Source organism: Notolabrus celidotus, chromosome 22 (genome assembly GCF_009762535.1).
Source record: "Notolabrus celidotus isolate fNotCel1 chromosome 22, fNotCel1.pri, whole genome shotgun sequence".
Lineage (NCBI taxonomy): Eukaryota > Metazoa > Chordata > Actinopteri > Labriformes > Labridae > Notolabrus > Notolabrus celidotus.
The window spans coordinates 13,152,863-13,170,429 of NC_048293.1; the positions used below are offsets into that span (position 1 = coordinate 13,152,863).

The window sequence follows — 17,567 nt, forward strand, 5'->3', positions numbered from 1 at the left end:
ACAGAGAATGGTAATCATTTTCATTTGAAGAGGTTATTTCAGGTTAGAGGAGGCGGGTTAATATTCTATGGGGTGCTTACGTGTAGCTACTTGAGAGTAGAGTATCATGATAAGCTCCAACCCACATTGTTGACTAAGACCAGGGATGTAAACGCTTGGGAAGGAGTTACTCAGTGTTACAGTTAGTCTCATCCTGTTTACTCTACTGCCACTCTTACCCAATTAGACAACTGTGAAGGGGGCTCTTCTGGAGGTATATGCATGCATTTATTCAGACTTGCATGTGAAAGAAACACTATGGACCATGTGTACGTTGGGGCCCTTTAATCCCAAGGTTCTGGTGCTTATTCAGCTCACATGGCACTAACTGGACACATTCCTTCCTATCGTGAGGTTTCATCCAAGTTGGAATAAGCCCCAAGGTGCCATCCGAGGGGGCACAGGCCTCACCAGGCGAAGAAGGAACAATTTGTGGGTATGGTGCAAGTGGCCTTGGTACAGAAGAGGCGTTCCAACAGCCAGCAGAGATTGAAACCCTGGGAGGGCCCCATGCTGTGGAACAAAAGCAAACAAATGGGCTCAATGGCTGAAGTAGCGTGGCACGACGAGGAGGGAGGAGGGATGGCAGCCCAGAAATACACTGGACACTTCAGTAATGTTGGTGCCAGGGCTATGTGTTGCAAGAGAGGCTGTAAGCTGGCTAACCTCAATACACTTTTGGGAAACAAATGTAGGTTACTGGCACATTTGGGCTTGTGATTACGCTGTATCTGCAACTTTAGCCAATGTCCTTTTATTTCCAGGAAAAACTGGTGAAATTGACAAAACAGTCCAAGTTAAAAGTTCATCCTCTCCCTCTATCCTGATTCCTTCTGTAGTGCTCCCTGATCATCCAGAGGCTGGCCTGGAGGATGAGCGCTGCCCCCTGATGACAGGCTGCGACCGAGCAGGAGGTCAGTGTGTGTGTGATGCCCGTCACTCCTGCTTGGGCTCTTTCACCTACCCGGACCAAGAAACCTGCATGAAAGCAGGCAAATCAGGTAAGCAATCTCCCTCCATCGCACATGTTGAAACACAGATGCATGCACAGAATTGAACTCCAAGGGAATAATGCTGTCCATTGAGAGGAGCTAATCCATAACAGATGTGGCTCTGAGGTGACTAATGCTACTTACATATCATAGTGATGACACACATGCTAAGGCTTTGTCAAGTGGGTCCCCATTCACCCTTGAGAGGTGCCATTGTCTGTGACTCATTGATGACTGTGGTTTCTGTGTGTTTGTGTGTGTGTGGTTGGATTTCAGAGGGTCGCAGGCACGAGCACAGGGACAGACACAGAGAGAAGTATGTGGGACCATCCAACCCGGCCTGCCTGTTCTCTGGGTGTAACCTGACCGCCGAGGGCTGTGTGTGTGAGTCTCAGAGCTGCCACCACCACTTCGCCTACATCAACCGCAGCCAGTGCCAGGAAGCAGCAGGTAAACTTTCAGTGACCTGCAACTGGAACACACCACCTTACAGCAACTGAACACTGCTTTAGTCAGCCTGAGTTATTTAGTGTTCAAGGTGAGGGCTTTATGACTGAGTCTGAAATGATAGTACCACAGATCTACTTCTGCATCATGTTCCATGCTTAATTCAATCACAGCTTAAGGTCCATGTTCTCTTGTACAAATTAACTCTGACCACAGAAGTCTTATGCATCAGCTCAATGATTGTGAAAGGGATTATACTGTCACTGACAAACAAAAACAATATTCTCATGATTGTTACTAGACTTCTACTTCAAGGAAAAGGATCCTTTAAAGCTCCCGTGAGAAACTTTTGTTTTTCTCAATTTTGTCTGACACCCCCCTGGCAGTGGCTACAAGCTTTGAAAATTACTATAAAGAAGTAATCCGTCTTGACGCTCTTGTTTGCCTTAGGTCACTCAGAAGCATCAGTATTTATTTCAGTCTGTTTCATAATCAGTTAGAAACTCCTCACAGGAGCTTTAAACTCAGTGAAGTGGTTAGCAGATATTTACAGATATTAACTAGCATCTGAAGCAGAAAATAGATTAAGTCAGGTAAGTCAAGTGGATTGGAAATGATCATGTAGAGGCAGAACTTCAAGGAACAGATTCTCCAGGAGGACAGCAGGGAGAGTGGCAGGTTAAATCAAAAGCCGTATTGAGTACAGAAGTTTTGTACTCCATACAGTAACTGATGCCAGTATATGTCATGCAATAACTTATATGATAACTAACATAACTTCTAAAAAGAGTTTCATTACATGCCAAAAAATGACAATAATTACTTATTTTTTTATTTGACTCAGAATCTGTCGTTCCCTAGAGTAAAGGATGAGTGATAAAGATTTTGTAATGTTATCCAGGAAATAAAAAAACTCCTAAATATCATGCATAGTACTTACATAATGACATTTTACTTAGCAATGGTAATGATAGGAATATCTGTCTAGAATGTATTCTTGTCACTTATACTGTTATTTGTCTAGTATCTAATTTTATTCATCTCCGACAATAAATACAAAAAATATGGACTAAAATAAGACTTAAATCTTATTTTGATTTCACAGGGACTTTAGAGTTGAAATTCTGATACTATCTTTTGGTTAACAGGCCAATAGCAAATACAGATTGCACTTCAATTCCTCTTGTGAAGGAGTGAGTACATAAGTAATAATAAAAAATGCAACTGTCCCTTAAAATCACTCTAAAGCGCACAGTAGTATGCGTGTAGAGTGCCTTTGTTTTACATGGCAAAATGTCTCTATAAAAGCAGACTTGTTGCCGCCTACTCAGGTCTTCATCAGGGTCAATATCAGCAGTGTCTGCTGCAAACATGAAGTATCCAGAGAGCACTTATCTGTGACTAAAACAAAGACCCAGCAGCACTTCTTCTCTGTTGTCTTCATACATGGCACTTTATTTGATAACACAGAGAGCAGGGATAGTGAAGTGTCAGGGGTGAGGGTAGGAAAAGAGGAGACAGAAATGAAAATAAGACAAGAAATTAAAATGTTGAGTAAAAGCAAGATGATAGGATAAGACTGACAGAGAAGCAATAACAAAGTCTCAATTGCAAGTGAAAGGAGCTGCCAAGAAACTGATGGTGGAATTGTGGCGTTCTGGAGATCCTAAGGCACAGGACACGGTCCTTTAAAGAGTTTAAGATGAATGGCTCACTGTGTTTCACAGATTAAAAGATAGAATCCCTTGAACTATGTGAGCCCATACAAGAATAATCTGTGTTTACTTCTACTCTTAGCAGCCTCGCTGATTGACACCTCAAAGTGAAAACCGTTATTGGCACAGAGAGAGTTTGGTTCCTCCTTCGGATTGTGAGGTGCCTTCTAGTAAGACAAGCTTTAAGTGGCGGCTGCCATCTGAGTGACGTTAGTAAAATCAGACAGGGCTAATACTGAGTGAACTCACTGAACTTTCGTGTATGTTTGGTAAACCACATCTAACTGGACAAGCTTTTCAAAGCCATTAACTAGAGAACCATACTTAAAAACTCTAGGTGCAGGGAACTGATTAAGTCTGAGGCATGTGACTGTGACTGTTAACGTTTAAATCCACATGCTGCTTTCTTTGATATTCAAAGATCTCCCTGTCTTGCCATAGAGTTATGGCTTTAGATATGCATCACTATAACTGGAAACATGGCATGCATATTTAAGATTAATTAGCCTGCAAATAACACAGAAAATGTATAAAGTGTGGGAGTTTGTCTTGAGCTGTTTCTTAAGAAAGAAAATTCTGCAGAAAGTGTGTTCATCAAACATTATATATTTAAAAAGCTTCATTGTTGAAGTCACAATGAAAGATCTACTGTTAGGCTTCTCTGTTTTGTAACTCACCTCGAAGTCCGGGCCCAACAGATGACAGTTTAAACTAACACAAGTGAAAACTGTAAACAACATTTTTCAGCAGCTTATGAGTTCTCACTGCGACACACACCCACCCCTCTGATGGCCCCTCATTAAGTAAGAAACCAGGATGTGTGTGTGTGTCTGTAAGAATACATGTGTATGTGGAAAGAAGCACAAACGTTTACATAATGTTTATATACCGAATCCCGTGTGTGTGATAAACCTATATGAATGGGCATCTGAGCGTGCGTGTCTGCATCTGTGCTTGTGCGTGTGTCTGTGTGTGATAATTATCTTGTTTATGTAGATGTCTCGGCAGACAAGTTCCTTTGTCTGTCACCAGCAAGAGCTTCCTCTGAAATCAGACCAGGACTCTGTGGTTAGGATCTTTTACTGACTGCTTCTATCAACCCCTTGTTGTCTTTGGACCCAAACAGTTATTAAGATCTGTGTTAGCATGCCCTGCTAGACTGTGACAAGCAAAGATATCCTGTAAACCTGCATCCAATGAATGAAAGCTCTATGATCAGACTTGTCTTCACATGCATTAAAGCAGACCTTGTGTCCACACACTTTGAGAGAACCTTTGGAGACATCAGTCAGAAATATAAAGTCTTCCTTAGACTTGTGAGCTTACACATGGTAATACTTTGCCCTCACACTTTCTCTCTGACTCACTCAGTAGTTTTGTCCATCCCTCTGCTGTGACTCACTGTGATCTGTTAAAAGTCAACATCTTTTTTTGCCCTGTCACAGTTGGTGTAAATGTTTCCTCTTGTTGTTTCAGTGGAATGATTTTGATTATGGGTTTACACGATGATGCAAATGTCCAATCAAAAGCCAAACTGTGTTCCAGACGTATTACCGTCATACAGGAAAAGAGGATGTGATAAGTGTAGGGGAGGGGAGGAGGGGAGGCAGACAGAGGAAGATAGCAAATCACAACTTAGACCAGCCATTTTGCTGAGGTAATTGTGTCAAGTACAGGCCCCGTGGTCCCGGTAGGGTGGTGTTTGGTAATTCTACACCATAGGATGGCTTACATACTTCATCCATGATAAAGACCCTAACTGAGGAATTCCCTTGCTGCAGCCCACTGACAGGAACAAGCAGCAGCAGTCACTGCATATTTTGGAGTGTTTAGGTGATTCATACCCATGGCAGCACTTTAATACTAACATCTGCTCGGAAACAGTGAGAGTTTAAAAGTCAAGGTGAGCCATAGCAGTCAGACTGTCTTTGTTTTGCTGGACTGATATTTGGGATTTGTTGAAAATACACATCTTTGTAAGTTTATTTCCTCTAAACAATAAATAACGATCAAGGAGAAAGCTACTGTATTTGAGAGTGGGATATGTGTGCTTGATTGTGCTATAGATGGTCCAATACCACCTTTTCCTCCCTGATATTAAGTATACAAGTATTGGTTGATACCGAGTACTGAAGTGACTCATTTCCTAGATGTTTGAACAGAAATTTAAATCCTGAGTTACTGACTAATCTAAAGGAAAGAAGACGCTCCAATAAACTGAATGACCATAATTTATCACTGCTAAACATGTGTCTGCAGGTTAACAATGTTAAATTGGTTTACAGAGTGTGGCTGAGGTTACGTCTTCCTAGCAGGGTAACATTAGCCTGACTGTGCTGGTTATACATTGCTTAGGGGTTATACGCCAGTTTAACCAGACACAGCCTACATACAACTTTATCTCCATTTTTTTAATCAAAATACTGACAAACATTGCTTCTTTACATCTGACTAGTAGAGCATTATAGTATTATGGCAGTGGGCATTAAACAGAGCTACAGCCCAGGCTAGTAGAAGGTGGCTGTCTGTCAGTTAAGACACAATATATGACCACCATTTCAGTTTTACAATAATACAAATATTGAAGATTTGTTAAACTAAGTAGCAATTTGATGCCAACCAGCAAGGATGACGACGTATATATGTTTAGTCAACTAAACAAACACATCCTTCTGGAGTACCCATCCAATCAGGTGCATAAAAAAATACATTCAGCAAATGATTCTTTACATTTTGATAACTTTTTTTCCCATGATAATTTACAGAATTTAAATTACCCAGTTGTTTATGGTTTCATTTTGGTGCTTTGAGTGGTGTACTCACTGACATCGCATTTATGGAGGGATCAAAGACCAATACCAGCACCGGTATCAGTATCTGACCAACTCTTATTGATAGCTTGCGTTTGAGAAATAATACTATGAAAATTGCCCCACGACGGTAGTTGGTAGTCAACGATGAAGGAGCAGTGCCCACTATGATACCATGGCACTAACTGACCTCGCTTCCACAAATCTGCCCACCTATGCCACCTCTGTCCTGCTTCAATCTGCGATTGTGAAAGGACCGTTAGTTCTGCTTGGCTGCAGCCTCTTTGTGGCAAAGCTATTACTGGCCATGCCAGACCGCGGCTGGCTGGCGGGGGCGTGAGACGTCTCAGTGGCTCTATGGCCCTGTTGTACCCTGCAAGCTGCTCGTTTCCCAGTGTGTGCGTATTTTATAGGAGTGTGGGTTGTGATTTCAAAGAGGCAACAAAACTCTTATGTGGAGATTGAGACAAAGAACTTCCCTTTGAGGCATGCTGGGATTGCTCTCAACCTCAGACCACTACTCTTGGTCAGCCGCTGACCGAACCAGCCAGCATCAGGCCAGCAAGGAAAGCCAAGACACACACACACGTCTTGAATATCTCGCTCCAACCCTCACTCAGTTAACTGAATCTGGATCTAAAAACCTCAGCTCATTGACCTGGCCATGACTATTTACAAATCAAAGACACCCCGCCTGCAGCTGAAGCCAATCCTCTTGTTCCCAGGCACATTTCTTCTATCATCCTTCATTTTTTCCCCTTCCCTCTGCAAGGGGCAAATCCATATGGCTAAAATCCATACATCACTCAACTGCCTCTTCCAGTTTCTTCAACAGCTGTCTACGCCTAATGTCTCCCACAGACTTGCGTCTACATTTATTACATAAGGGCTGAGGTATTTTTTAGTATTGTGTCCTCTGACTGACAGTGCACGTGACAACTTTTCAGTTTTTTATTCCTGTGCTTTTTGCACTGGACCCTGGAGCAGGGCATGTTCTCCTTTTCATTTGCATCTTATGCCACATATAACAATAGACCATGCAGGGTTTGGATCTCTGTCTGAGGGACGGGCGCTTTCGCCAGAAAGGAGTCCCCTATGCGCTCTGTCAAAGGCCTTATCTTATTGGCCATCGGACGGCAGGGGAAGGGTGTGTTCCAATGGAATGCACACATGCTTTTGTACACTTATGTACACACACAAACATGAAGTCTTTGTACAAATGTGCACCTTCATGTGGACATTCTCATTACCTAACCCAAACAGCTCATTCACAGCTGCAGCGGCGTCACTTATGACACTAGAATCACGTTTTTCATCTGCAAATATTTAGCTAAAGAGCAAAGAGCAAGGCGTGCAGGGAGCAGATGCGGGCCTGTCGGCTGCATGCCTACGCCTGACTACCTCAAGCCTCTGACCATAGTGTGAAGTTCCTATCCAGTGTTTTGTCTGCGTGACCCTGCCTGTGCGTTTTGGCCCAGACCCCTTCCCAGACCTGCTCCACAGTCCTCACACATATACTCGCACATGCTGAAACACATGGCCAACAATGCTGACTTTCTCAGCTGTAACTGCTGGTGGGCACCAGGCCAGGCCCCCACAGCTTTACGTGAGACACGGCCCTGATGTGTCCCTTTGCGGAGCAACTTTATAAAACCTGAGGACGGACCAGAAACCCACGGAGGGCAGCTGGACTGAGACAGCTTTGTTCTCAGCTGACTTGCTTCCAAAGTCAGTCGGTGAACAGAACTCACATTGTGTGCTTTTTCCATGAGTAAACTCAGGCTGTCAACACAGCCTCCTCTGCCTGGCCGAGCCGCTCGGGTTCGAGAAAAGACTGTGCTCCTTGTACGCAGGCTTAAAGAGAAGAAAAAGCCCATTTAGATAGGAGGTGTTTTTCTTTCTTCAATGAGCTGCTGAGATGCCAGAAATATGCTTTGTTTACAAAAGAGGCCATTCTGTGGTAATGAAGCAATTTCCGTATCCCACCTTTTCTAAACCAGCGTCAGGTGTGTGTGTGTGTGTGTGTGTGTGTGTGTGTGTGTGTGTGTGTGTGTGTGTGTGTGTGTGTGTGTGTGTGTGTGTGTGTGTGTGTGTGTGTGTGTGTGTGTGTGTGTGTGTGTGTGTGTGTGTGTGTGTGTGTGTGTGTGTGTGTGTGTGTGTGTGTGTGTGTGTGTGTGTGTATTGTATGTATTGTTGCAGGTTGTGCATTAAGGAGCATATGTTTTCTAATCTGCAAAGAGCATTTATCAAGCATACCAAATCAGGGCTTTTGTGTTTGTGAAGACTGGAGTATGGCCACCATTGTGATGCGTAGATTGGTTCAGTGGCTGCTGACTCACTAATTATAGCCATTTATGCTCAGAGATGGAACACAAACAGCACAGGATAAAATCCATTTGTTGCTGACTTTTTCCATCGTCTCTGTCTGCCTATTGTGCTTATAAATGCACCAGCTAGAAAATTATATTAATTGGACCTGCAAGGGTTGGACCACTTCCACAGATGGACACAATTCAATTCATTTGAATGACAATGGTATGTCTGCCAGCTGCTTTCCCAGCCCACTCAAACCCTCGCCATTATCACTCGTGAAAGAGTAATCAGCCTCCTCTGGGGAACATACAATACACAGAAAAAGGGTTTTTCAGTGCAGAACGTTGAGCAAGATTGTCCCAGGGTATTTTCTATGGCTTTAAATAGTGTTTGGTTTTGCATATGAAAACCTGTCTTCAAATGAGCAGCAGCAGACTATGTTAGACTTCACTGGAAGTAAAACATTTGCCAATCAGAGCCTCCAACTGAAGTTTATTTAACTGCAGCATAGGAATGAGGCCAAAAACCGTTAACAGGGTTGTAGCCTCCCTTAATTCAGGGGTTTTTCCCTCATTTTCTATGACACCATTCAGCTACAAAGTTTATCAATGAGAGCTTTGTGGCAGTCCTCACTGTTCCCAGGTTGCTAGAGTAAACAGTACAGTACAGATACCTCACACTCCTGCTCTATTTATCTGAAGCCAGAAAAATCCAACGTTTCCCTTATCCTCAATTTCATCTGTCAGAAATATTACCCTCACCCACCAAAATACAGCAGCCACAGTCTTACAGCCGCTCTACTCAAACTTCATCAAACAGAGACTCAAATTAAATGCCAGCAGAGCATCGGATCAGGTCAGAGGGTTTATCTGAAAGGGCGGTAATGGAAGAGATCATACTGTACGATTCTGAGGAGTTGAGGACTGGTAAAGCAGAAGCATTATCAAGGTATCAGAAGTCTCAACAAGAAACTGTTCCCTAGTTCAGTTTCCACATCTTGCGGCAAACCAAGAGGGATCCGCTTACAGGTCTTCAAATATCAGGGATGAGGCATATCCTCTGAAGGACTGGAGCCAGCACCAGTCTGGGAAGATCATCAACAAAACTCAGCTTCTGGAAACACTACCAAAACTTTGAGCAAAGTTACGCAACCTCAGCCCGTATCCTTCCCTCTCCTCAAAAACCATATGTATGCAAAGATTGTCAAGTATCCCGATTACTTAAATCATAGCCCATTTAAACAAACTCCGGTATGAGGAAGTCATCTGTTGACACATTTTGTCCTTTAAATGTCAGAGATGATTTAAAGTATGTGTGTAATTACCAGATTTTCCACTGTCTCATCCATAATCTCTGAGCTGGTTAATGCTGCTTTTCCGCTCTTCCTCTCAGCTGTCAAAGTGCTACAGAGTGCGTATTTGTTGTGCTTTCAGCAGGGGAGCTTGAAAGTTACTTACTGATCGACAATTATGGGAGAGGGCTCGAGTCTGCTCTCCCTAGTCCCTTCTCTTCTGGCTGCACTGTATACATTACAGAGACTCTGAGAACCAAAATAAACACATCCCTTTGGTTTGGTAATCCAATCTTTGTAAGGTAGCTACTGTTCTCATACAATGTCTGTACAGAGGGGCGCTCCACTTTTCTTTTCCTGAACCAGCTCCAAAATACACCCCTGAGCCCCTTGCCCAATTTTTCAGTACCTCTGCACCTTATTCCCACCTAACAAGGGGCATCAGAGCTTATTATGTCGGCTCTAGCGAATACACAGACAAATACATCCTGGTATGCAAAGTGAAGGGAAGATTCTGAACTGCAAGAATGGGGGCTCTGTTATGGTTGGCTGGTATTAATGCTTTTAAAAGTGGTGTTTGGATTGTGAGCCAGTCGAGCCAGGCCGGTTGGGATCAGAGGCCAAGAGGATATGAAGAGAGAGGATTGTCATGTAGCGCTGCTTAGACTTCTCTGACAGTACGCTGTGAAGCTGTCACAGACTGAAGTGGGGATCTGATGACTGTGCAAGGAGTATGTGTTGGGTGACTGTGTGAACTCAGCTTTTAGAGCGTAACACGAGTAGTGCTGTTCTTAAGTGGCTCAACTGACACTATGAGGAGGCTGGCCTGGAACACACACACAGACACACCAGAGTAGAAAAACACTCCCTCCTCTAGGAGAACAGTGTGTGTACTGTCAGAGCTATGAGCAGTTCAAGGTAGTTTAGCGGAATGTCATTCAAAAAGGACTACAACTGCAAAATGTTTGTATTTTATGTGCGTCAAAATCTAAAATTGTGTACGTTTGTATGTTTCAGAGGAGCTGAAGTGTGCCGGAGTGACGTGTCCCACCCTGCAGGTGCCCTCCTGCCCCAAGGGTTCAGTCCTGACCAAGAGTTACACGCCCCCTGCTGGTTGCTGCCCCTCCATCCCACCCCAGTGCACTTGCGACCTCCGTGCCTGCCGCAAGCCCCAGTGCCCGAGTGGTCAGCGCACTGTGCCAATCAGCCAGGCCAGTGGTCAGCCAGGGGACTGCTGTGATGTCTTCGAGTGCCAGAAAGGTGATTTCTCTCAACCGCACACTACAAGATCTGTTTCGATTGCCCCCCCGCTGAGGGTAGCAATAGCACAGTTGGTGTGAGATTCCTCGCCTCTAAGGAAGCAATTATTTTCCTCAGAGTAAGGCTTTCTTCCCCGCTGACCAAATGTCCACACATGAAAAGAAAAGTTGCTGATTGGATAATTACTGTTGGGCTGTTTATCGAGCTAAGCCGATGCCTCCCAGGGCTAAGACCAGAGTTCAAAGACATTTTTTTCAAGGGTGTTTCCACAAATAATCCTATTGCCTGAAGAGATATTAATACAGTTTAATTGGTCCTTTTAAAGCAGATAGCTTGTGTACTGTTTTCTCACATGCTGTGGAAGAGATAGATGAAATGCAGGGGAAAAGAAGATAGGGGAAGCAGATGTCCATCACATAGAGAGACCTTTGCGCCCAGAGGCATTTAGGAGAGTCAGGAAGGCAAGGGAGGGGACCTGTGGTATTGGTCTGTTTGCTCTGCACTCCCAACAAATATTCGCTGTTTTACCAACAGAACAAATTCCCATTCTGGCCCCTCCACATGCATAAATGTGTGCCGTGTCCCGGAATTAATGGACTTAACGAGCCCAGTGACCAGAAAAGTGCTTAGGCTACGAATTTGCTCAACAGAAGTGCAGTGTCAAAGGGTTCCTGTCTGGTCACACGTCCAAAGGGAAAAGGTTCAACAGTTCATTGATGGGAATGCTTTTTATGTGCTCCAGTCTGCCAGTTGGGAGGGTAATCAAGTCCGGCAGGCCGGCGGGGGCTGAATGGCAGCCGCGGGGGCCATGGGATCAGTGTTTTGATAACAAGTGTCTGCTGCTCTTTGGGCCCAGGGCTTGATGCCTTTTGTGTTGCCCCTACCGTCCGTTAGGCCTGCATGACTGCGCGCCGTGTCAGAGAGCTGTACAGACAGGGACATGGACAAGGACACACACACTGGGCCCCTTCGTCATCTTTCCTGTCCTGTAGAGGCCCCTAAGCTTTGACTACAAATACTGTATCTTAAAGCTGAACTTACTCCCAAATGTTGTACCTCTTCTCTAATGGAACACCCTTTAACATGGCCCCCATTGTCTCTGTGTGTCAGGCTTGGACTGATTAACTTGTTTCCATTGCCCTCTTGGCTCAGGGCTCACATTTAGTCAGGGTCAATGTGTGCAGTGACAATGAGTCCCACCTGTGTGTTTTGGCCTCCACTGATGATAGACTCTTTCCACTGTCGGCTGTAGCTGAGTTTGGTCCAAACCTGGCAGCGCCGGCCAATCTAATGTCATCTGATGCAACTGATAAACTTATTTGATCCTTTTTAGCTGCAGCCAGCTCTTCATCAACACTTAAGCTGACACATATTTTCAAAATGCTGTGTCCGTCTGCTCTGGAAAACAAAGAAGGTTTTGAATTGCACGTCGTTGTGAGATTGATGATTGGATTTGTTTCATTTCTAGTTCTCAGGGAGCTCAGCTTGAGTTTGTTTTAAACACAAAGAAACCATGTCTTTAAAGACTGATGAGTGGTTGTGTTATTGAAATAAGTCAAACTCATATTTCTTGTTTGTCATCTGTTATTCGACATTTATCAAGAGTATCACTATAAAGTGGATTCTAATCAATCATCAGTAGTCTTCTATGGGAAAAGTCAAAGCTGTTCTCTGTGGTTATTGGCTTTATTCCCCTGTAAACCACAAGAAGCACCAGTAAGACAGCCCATTATGAATGATTTAGACCCGCTAAAGGTCACCGTTTTATGACCCATCCATCCCCACATCCAATCCTCACCTCAATTTAGAGAAGACTGAACATCACAAAGCATGACAGGAATTTAGACTCTGTGCTGCAAGTTGTTTTAGGGATTACCATTAACAAACACTGCGGAAATCACATGCGAGTATCCCCTCATGTGACTTCCTATTGCTTCTGTGAGCGTTAAAAAACGTTGCCGTGCCTTTTGATTTCGGCCAGCTAAAGTGCTTATTGCATTTTCTCTGCTTGATTTTGCTGCACGCAAAGCAGGACAGCGGGGATACCGAGTGAGGGAGAGGAAAAGGCAGAAAGAATGGAAGAGAAAGATGGCATGGAAGAGAATGAAAGAGCAACAAATCCCTGTCTACTTTCAACTCAGTTGGCCCAGCTGCTTTTTATTAGGATGCAGAGCTGTTTTTTTGGGAGGCATGGGGTCACTTGCGCAGACACTTTGAGTCGGCACTCAAAGGTATGGTGTGCAGATGCCGTCGTAACCGCTGCTCTCATTTATGGAGACCACTGGTCCAACATCTGCTTACATCTCTGCAATACATCTACTTGTTTAACTAGTATAGCTGCTGCTCTGTGAGCTTGGAGACTTTCTTACATAACCAGATCGCCTTTCTTCCTTCATGTTGGAGTGCCATGGATGAAAGGTTACTGTGTGGTTAGTTGAGATCTTGCAATGTTGAGTCACCCAAACCACTGTTGTGCATGTGGATGTCTGCGTAGTCTAGGATTACAACTGAGCGACATGCTGTACCGCATGCTGCTGATCTATCAACATTGATCTCAATTGATCAATTTACTTCATTTCACAATGAAACACACAAACATAAACACACATTCATGCACTTGTAGGTCAAGGCATACCAATACCTATTCTAGCTTTACTGGGCCTGTTTTCTATACAAAAGACAAGTCTGTGGTTTCAAGCAGGGCTGTAACGAAGCTTATTTAAATGTATAATAGAGGGAACACAGCTAAAAGAAGTTCTAAGTGCTGAGATGCTTTTGGGAAGGCAGACCAGAGCACTGATTCACTCCACCTGCCACCAGCACTCGGAGCCCAGATTCTGCCAAAGCCTCAGACCCACCACTGTTTTCTTTTACTCAGCAGTGTAGGAGTCCCACGCCTTTTCAAGACAATGATAGATCCCTGTGAAATTCCTCGACACAGACTTGGCTACATTGTCTAATGAATGCCACTCCACCCCGTAGGCCACCAGCGTGAACCTCATCATCATTTGGTCATCATTAGCAGAAAATGAACACATGTTTATGGTGCTGTAATGGATTGTGTACAGTTGTGAAACACTCACTGATCAAGCTTGACATTCATGATCAAAACTGCATACAGTCATGAGGGGAAAATCTTGTGTTAATCTCTTCCAAATGTGATGGACACCTGACAGGTCACATTGCTCTGTTCGTCAACCCAGAGTGTGTTAAGAATTATCATCCCCACATGGTGTCCTGTTTAAGGATTACAGCATCTGTCTGACCCTGCTTTTCCTCGTTCTTCTCCTCAGTCTCACCCAAGTGTGTCCACAATGGGAAGGAGTTTTCCGAGGGAGAGGTGTACCGCATGGACCCCTGCTGGCTGTGTCAGTGCCGGGGAGGAATCTCCTTCTGCTCAAAGGCAGAATGTGCTGAGCTGGACTGTGAAAACTTCTACATTCCCGACGGCGAATGTTGCCCTGTCTGCATAGGTAAACACATTAGCCTCATTACTTTGCTAAGATGACAGCATAAGTCTTTTTTCTTGCCAAACATTACACTATTCAAATGAGAGATTTGGAGCTGTACTTGTGTTTTTGCTCATAGAGCCAGTGGTGATGTGGCGTTAGGTTGAAGGCCTGCATGGCCAGCTGGCAGACTGTAAAGTGGATGCAGGAGAGCTAAAATTGATATAAAAATCCACCTTGTCTGGCTTTTACCTCCAGTGACCCTAACTTAATTGCTTCCTCATACAACCAGCTTCCACAGTTGTTAACATACCGGGCATACAAGAGGCACACTATAGCTCAAGCCATGGATTCATTTCCACTGGGGGTCTGAAGAACATTAAAGCGTTCTTTAGAGTGTCCGGCTTGGCTCTGTTCTATCTGGCTCCAGCTTAATAGGGGGGACCCACTCTCAAAAACATATGTGCTCGAAGCCAGGTAGAGAGCTCTGATACTTGCACTTGGGATAGTTAAAAAAAATAGGGGTTGCAGCACATATGGCAACCACATTACAGTCTGCCAAAAGCCAGTGGATGGAGACGGTAGCCAGTGTTGGCCTCTGCTTCATTGGCTCGAGTTGATCGAGCGCAAGAGAGAGAGTGAAGAAGAAAAAGAGCAAGACTGCAGAAGGATCATGTTAGGTCAATGTTGGAAGTACACCTGGTATATGGAGGCATTTAGATGGTATGGAATGCTTTCATCTTCTTATGGGAAAGCTGCTCTTACTTACCGCATGGCTCACTGCAGAGAACATTTCCTTTAATACTCTTAATCTGGATTAAGAGATGTTTTTAAGGCTATCTGGTTGTCATTATACTTCAAGCTAAACTGATCAATGTTTCTCCATCAACTGTAGATCAAATGACTGTGTAATGAGTAAAGGATTGCTTGAAATGTTTACCAGATTCTGCGGTTCCTCTTAACTTCATAGAGCACTCTAGTGTCTTTCAGCTAATTGTTCTGGTTTTACAGTCCATAAATTTGTTTTTGGTCCATTGTTACCAATCTCATCATTTTCATCAAAAGCATTGGCAGGCAGCTGGTTTTAGTGAAAAGACTTTGATCAATACACTCTTAGGCTACAAACTCAGCAGCAGACATCAGACACAACCGGGTGGTATAGCAGTTGAAAGCCAAGTATTTTTATCATGACTTGCTGGAGACTGAAAAAGGATCAAGAATGAAAATAAATGTTGGATTGAGACATGACAGTTGGCCAGGAACTAAAATACAAAAAAATACTACAATTGCAACATGTTGGTTGCATAAAGAGTATAAGGTCAACTTTTTTATCTTCTTCTTATCACTCCTGACCTTAAACTGTCAGAAGAACTTATGTAAAGAAACCTGACAGTCATCTGGGTATCGACTTACTTTTTTCAGTAAACTTGACAGGATTGTTTCTTTGAGGTTGTGCCACCTAGCCTGATGATGTTTTCATGGACTGAACACTTCAAAGCTGTCTGAACCAAAACATTCAACAATGTTGCATTCTGGGCAAATGGTGTTTGAAGCTTGATATGCCTGTAAGGAGTCCACTAGCTATGTGACAGTGAGCTACTAATATCTTTATCATTAGGGTTATGGTACAGCATATGTTAGGTCAGGTCTTTACAATGAGAGGCTTATAGGGAAGAGAGAGATAGGTCCATTCAATGTAATCACAGCCAGATGGATGGAACCTCAGCTACCAATCCTCAGCTCAGATCAGATAGGACAAATAGGACCCCTCTTCAAAGAAGCCAGCACTCTTAACCCTCTGACACACTTTCCCAAAGTCACAGCAACACTACAACACAGGGAATGAACAAAATGCTCAGGCCAACTCCTAACTTGCCTCTGTTTCCACTAAAAAGTGCATCAAAAACAATTAAAAGATTTTATAGTAAATGGAAAAAAGGTTTTTAGAGCAGGCTCAGGCCCTGTGTGTTGCCCCATGCTGTGCAGAATGGTTTTAAAGATTGGCTTTTAAACTGTCTCAAACTTTATGGTTCCCACTTAGGACTAATGGCTACAGATCTACTTTTTTTTAAAGGGCTTTCATTGCTTTGGAGGGAAATTTATTGTATCAAACACTGACCTAGCCTTTGACCTCAGGGGTCACAGCTGAAACTCACATGAGCTTTCAGCCAAAAGGTAAGTGGACTCTTTCGGGACCGGCAGTTTTAATGTCATAACCCCTGCTGTGTTTCCAATGATCACATCTCTCTTGGGATGACATGGTGATACCCTAAAACTCATCTGTCTCATTTCTACATAAATCCCTATACTGTGTATACTGTCACAAAGCCAGGGGCCTCTCCCCTTTATAAACGTAGGTAGGTCATCTACATTCAACTCTGTTCTCTTCGTAGCTCTTGGTGACGAGCCAGTTTCCATATCTTGTTAGCTCCCTCGTGGAGTATCCCGCTTCCTTCAGCTCTGCTCTCACTCTGTCTCTTGTTAATTCAATTACAGTAGAGGATGTTGTATAAGATACATACGTCTGTAGCTTTGGTTTTAAATTCCATTCATGGTAGCCAAACCAAACTATACATGTGACTTATACATGTGCTTAGAATCAGATCAAAGGTTCTCCTCCCCTCTCACTTCATTCTTTAACACATGTCTCTTTCTTCCCTCCCAGATGTAGAGTTACTGTCAATGGATAGCACTAAGGCCAGTTGCTGGGTGAATAATAAGCTGCGAGCCCATGAAGAGCAATGGAAAGAGGATGACTGCACCTTTTGCCAGTGTGTGGATGGAGAACCACACTGCACGGCGATGGCCTGCAAACAGAGCTGCCAAAACCCTGTCAAGATCCCGGGAGAGTGCTGCCCCTTCTGTGAAGGTATAGAGTTGGTCACCAAACTGAAAAGGACCTGTCTTTTATTATTATCACATCTAATATATAACTCTCTATAACACTATGAGGTACACTTTAGCCCACATACCACATGTAGGAGGCTCCTGTGGCCCCGCAGCTTTGCCACAGAGGCCATGTCGGCATGGGCTCATTAAAGAGGAGGCCACTGAGCATTCTTCAAGCTGCAGGGTTCTTTGTGTTCCTTTATTACCGCTGCCCGCCAAAATGAGACCCACCTGTGCGTGTGGGGCTGTGCTTTTAACATAGGACACTGCATAATTGAAGTGGATCATTTTTTTGTGAGCGTAATTAGTTACAGCTCGTTGGGCCGCTCCTCCCACCGAACGTGGCAAGAGATGTTTGACGG

At 43.9% G+C, this 17,567-nt stretch overlaps 1 protein-coding gene across 2 annotated transcripts in view; it reads left to right on the top strand.

Annotated features, from left to right (window-relative positions):
- Positions 1-17,567, top strand: part of crim1 (cysteine rich transmembrane BMP regulator 1 (chordin-like)) — a 38,528-nt gene that overhangs the window by 4,435 nt on the left and 16,526 nt on the right. For both annotated transcript variants that reach the window (XM_034675423.1, XM_034675424.1), the window contains exons 2-6: positions 879-1,040; positions 1,308-1,481; positions 10,625-10,867; positions 14,161-14,340; positions 16,982-17,185. In XM_034675423.1, the coding sequence (XP_034531314.1) occupies positions 879-1,040; positions 1,308-1,481; positions 10,625-10,867; positions 14,161-14,340; positions 16,982-17,185 (963 nt within the window). The remainder of the gene's footprint in view (positions 1-878; positions 1,041-1,307; positions 1,482-10,624; positions 10,868-14,160; positions 14,341-16,981; positions 17,186-17,567) is intronic.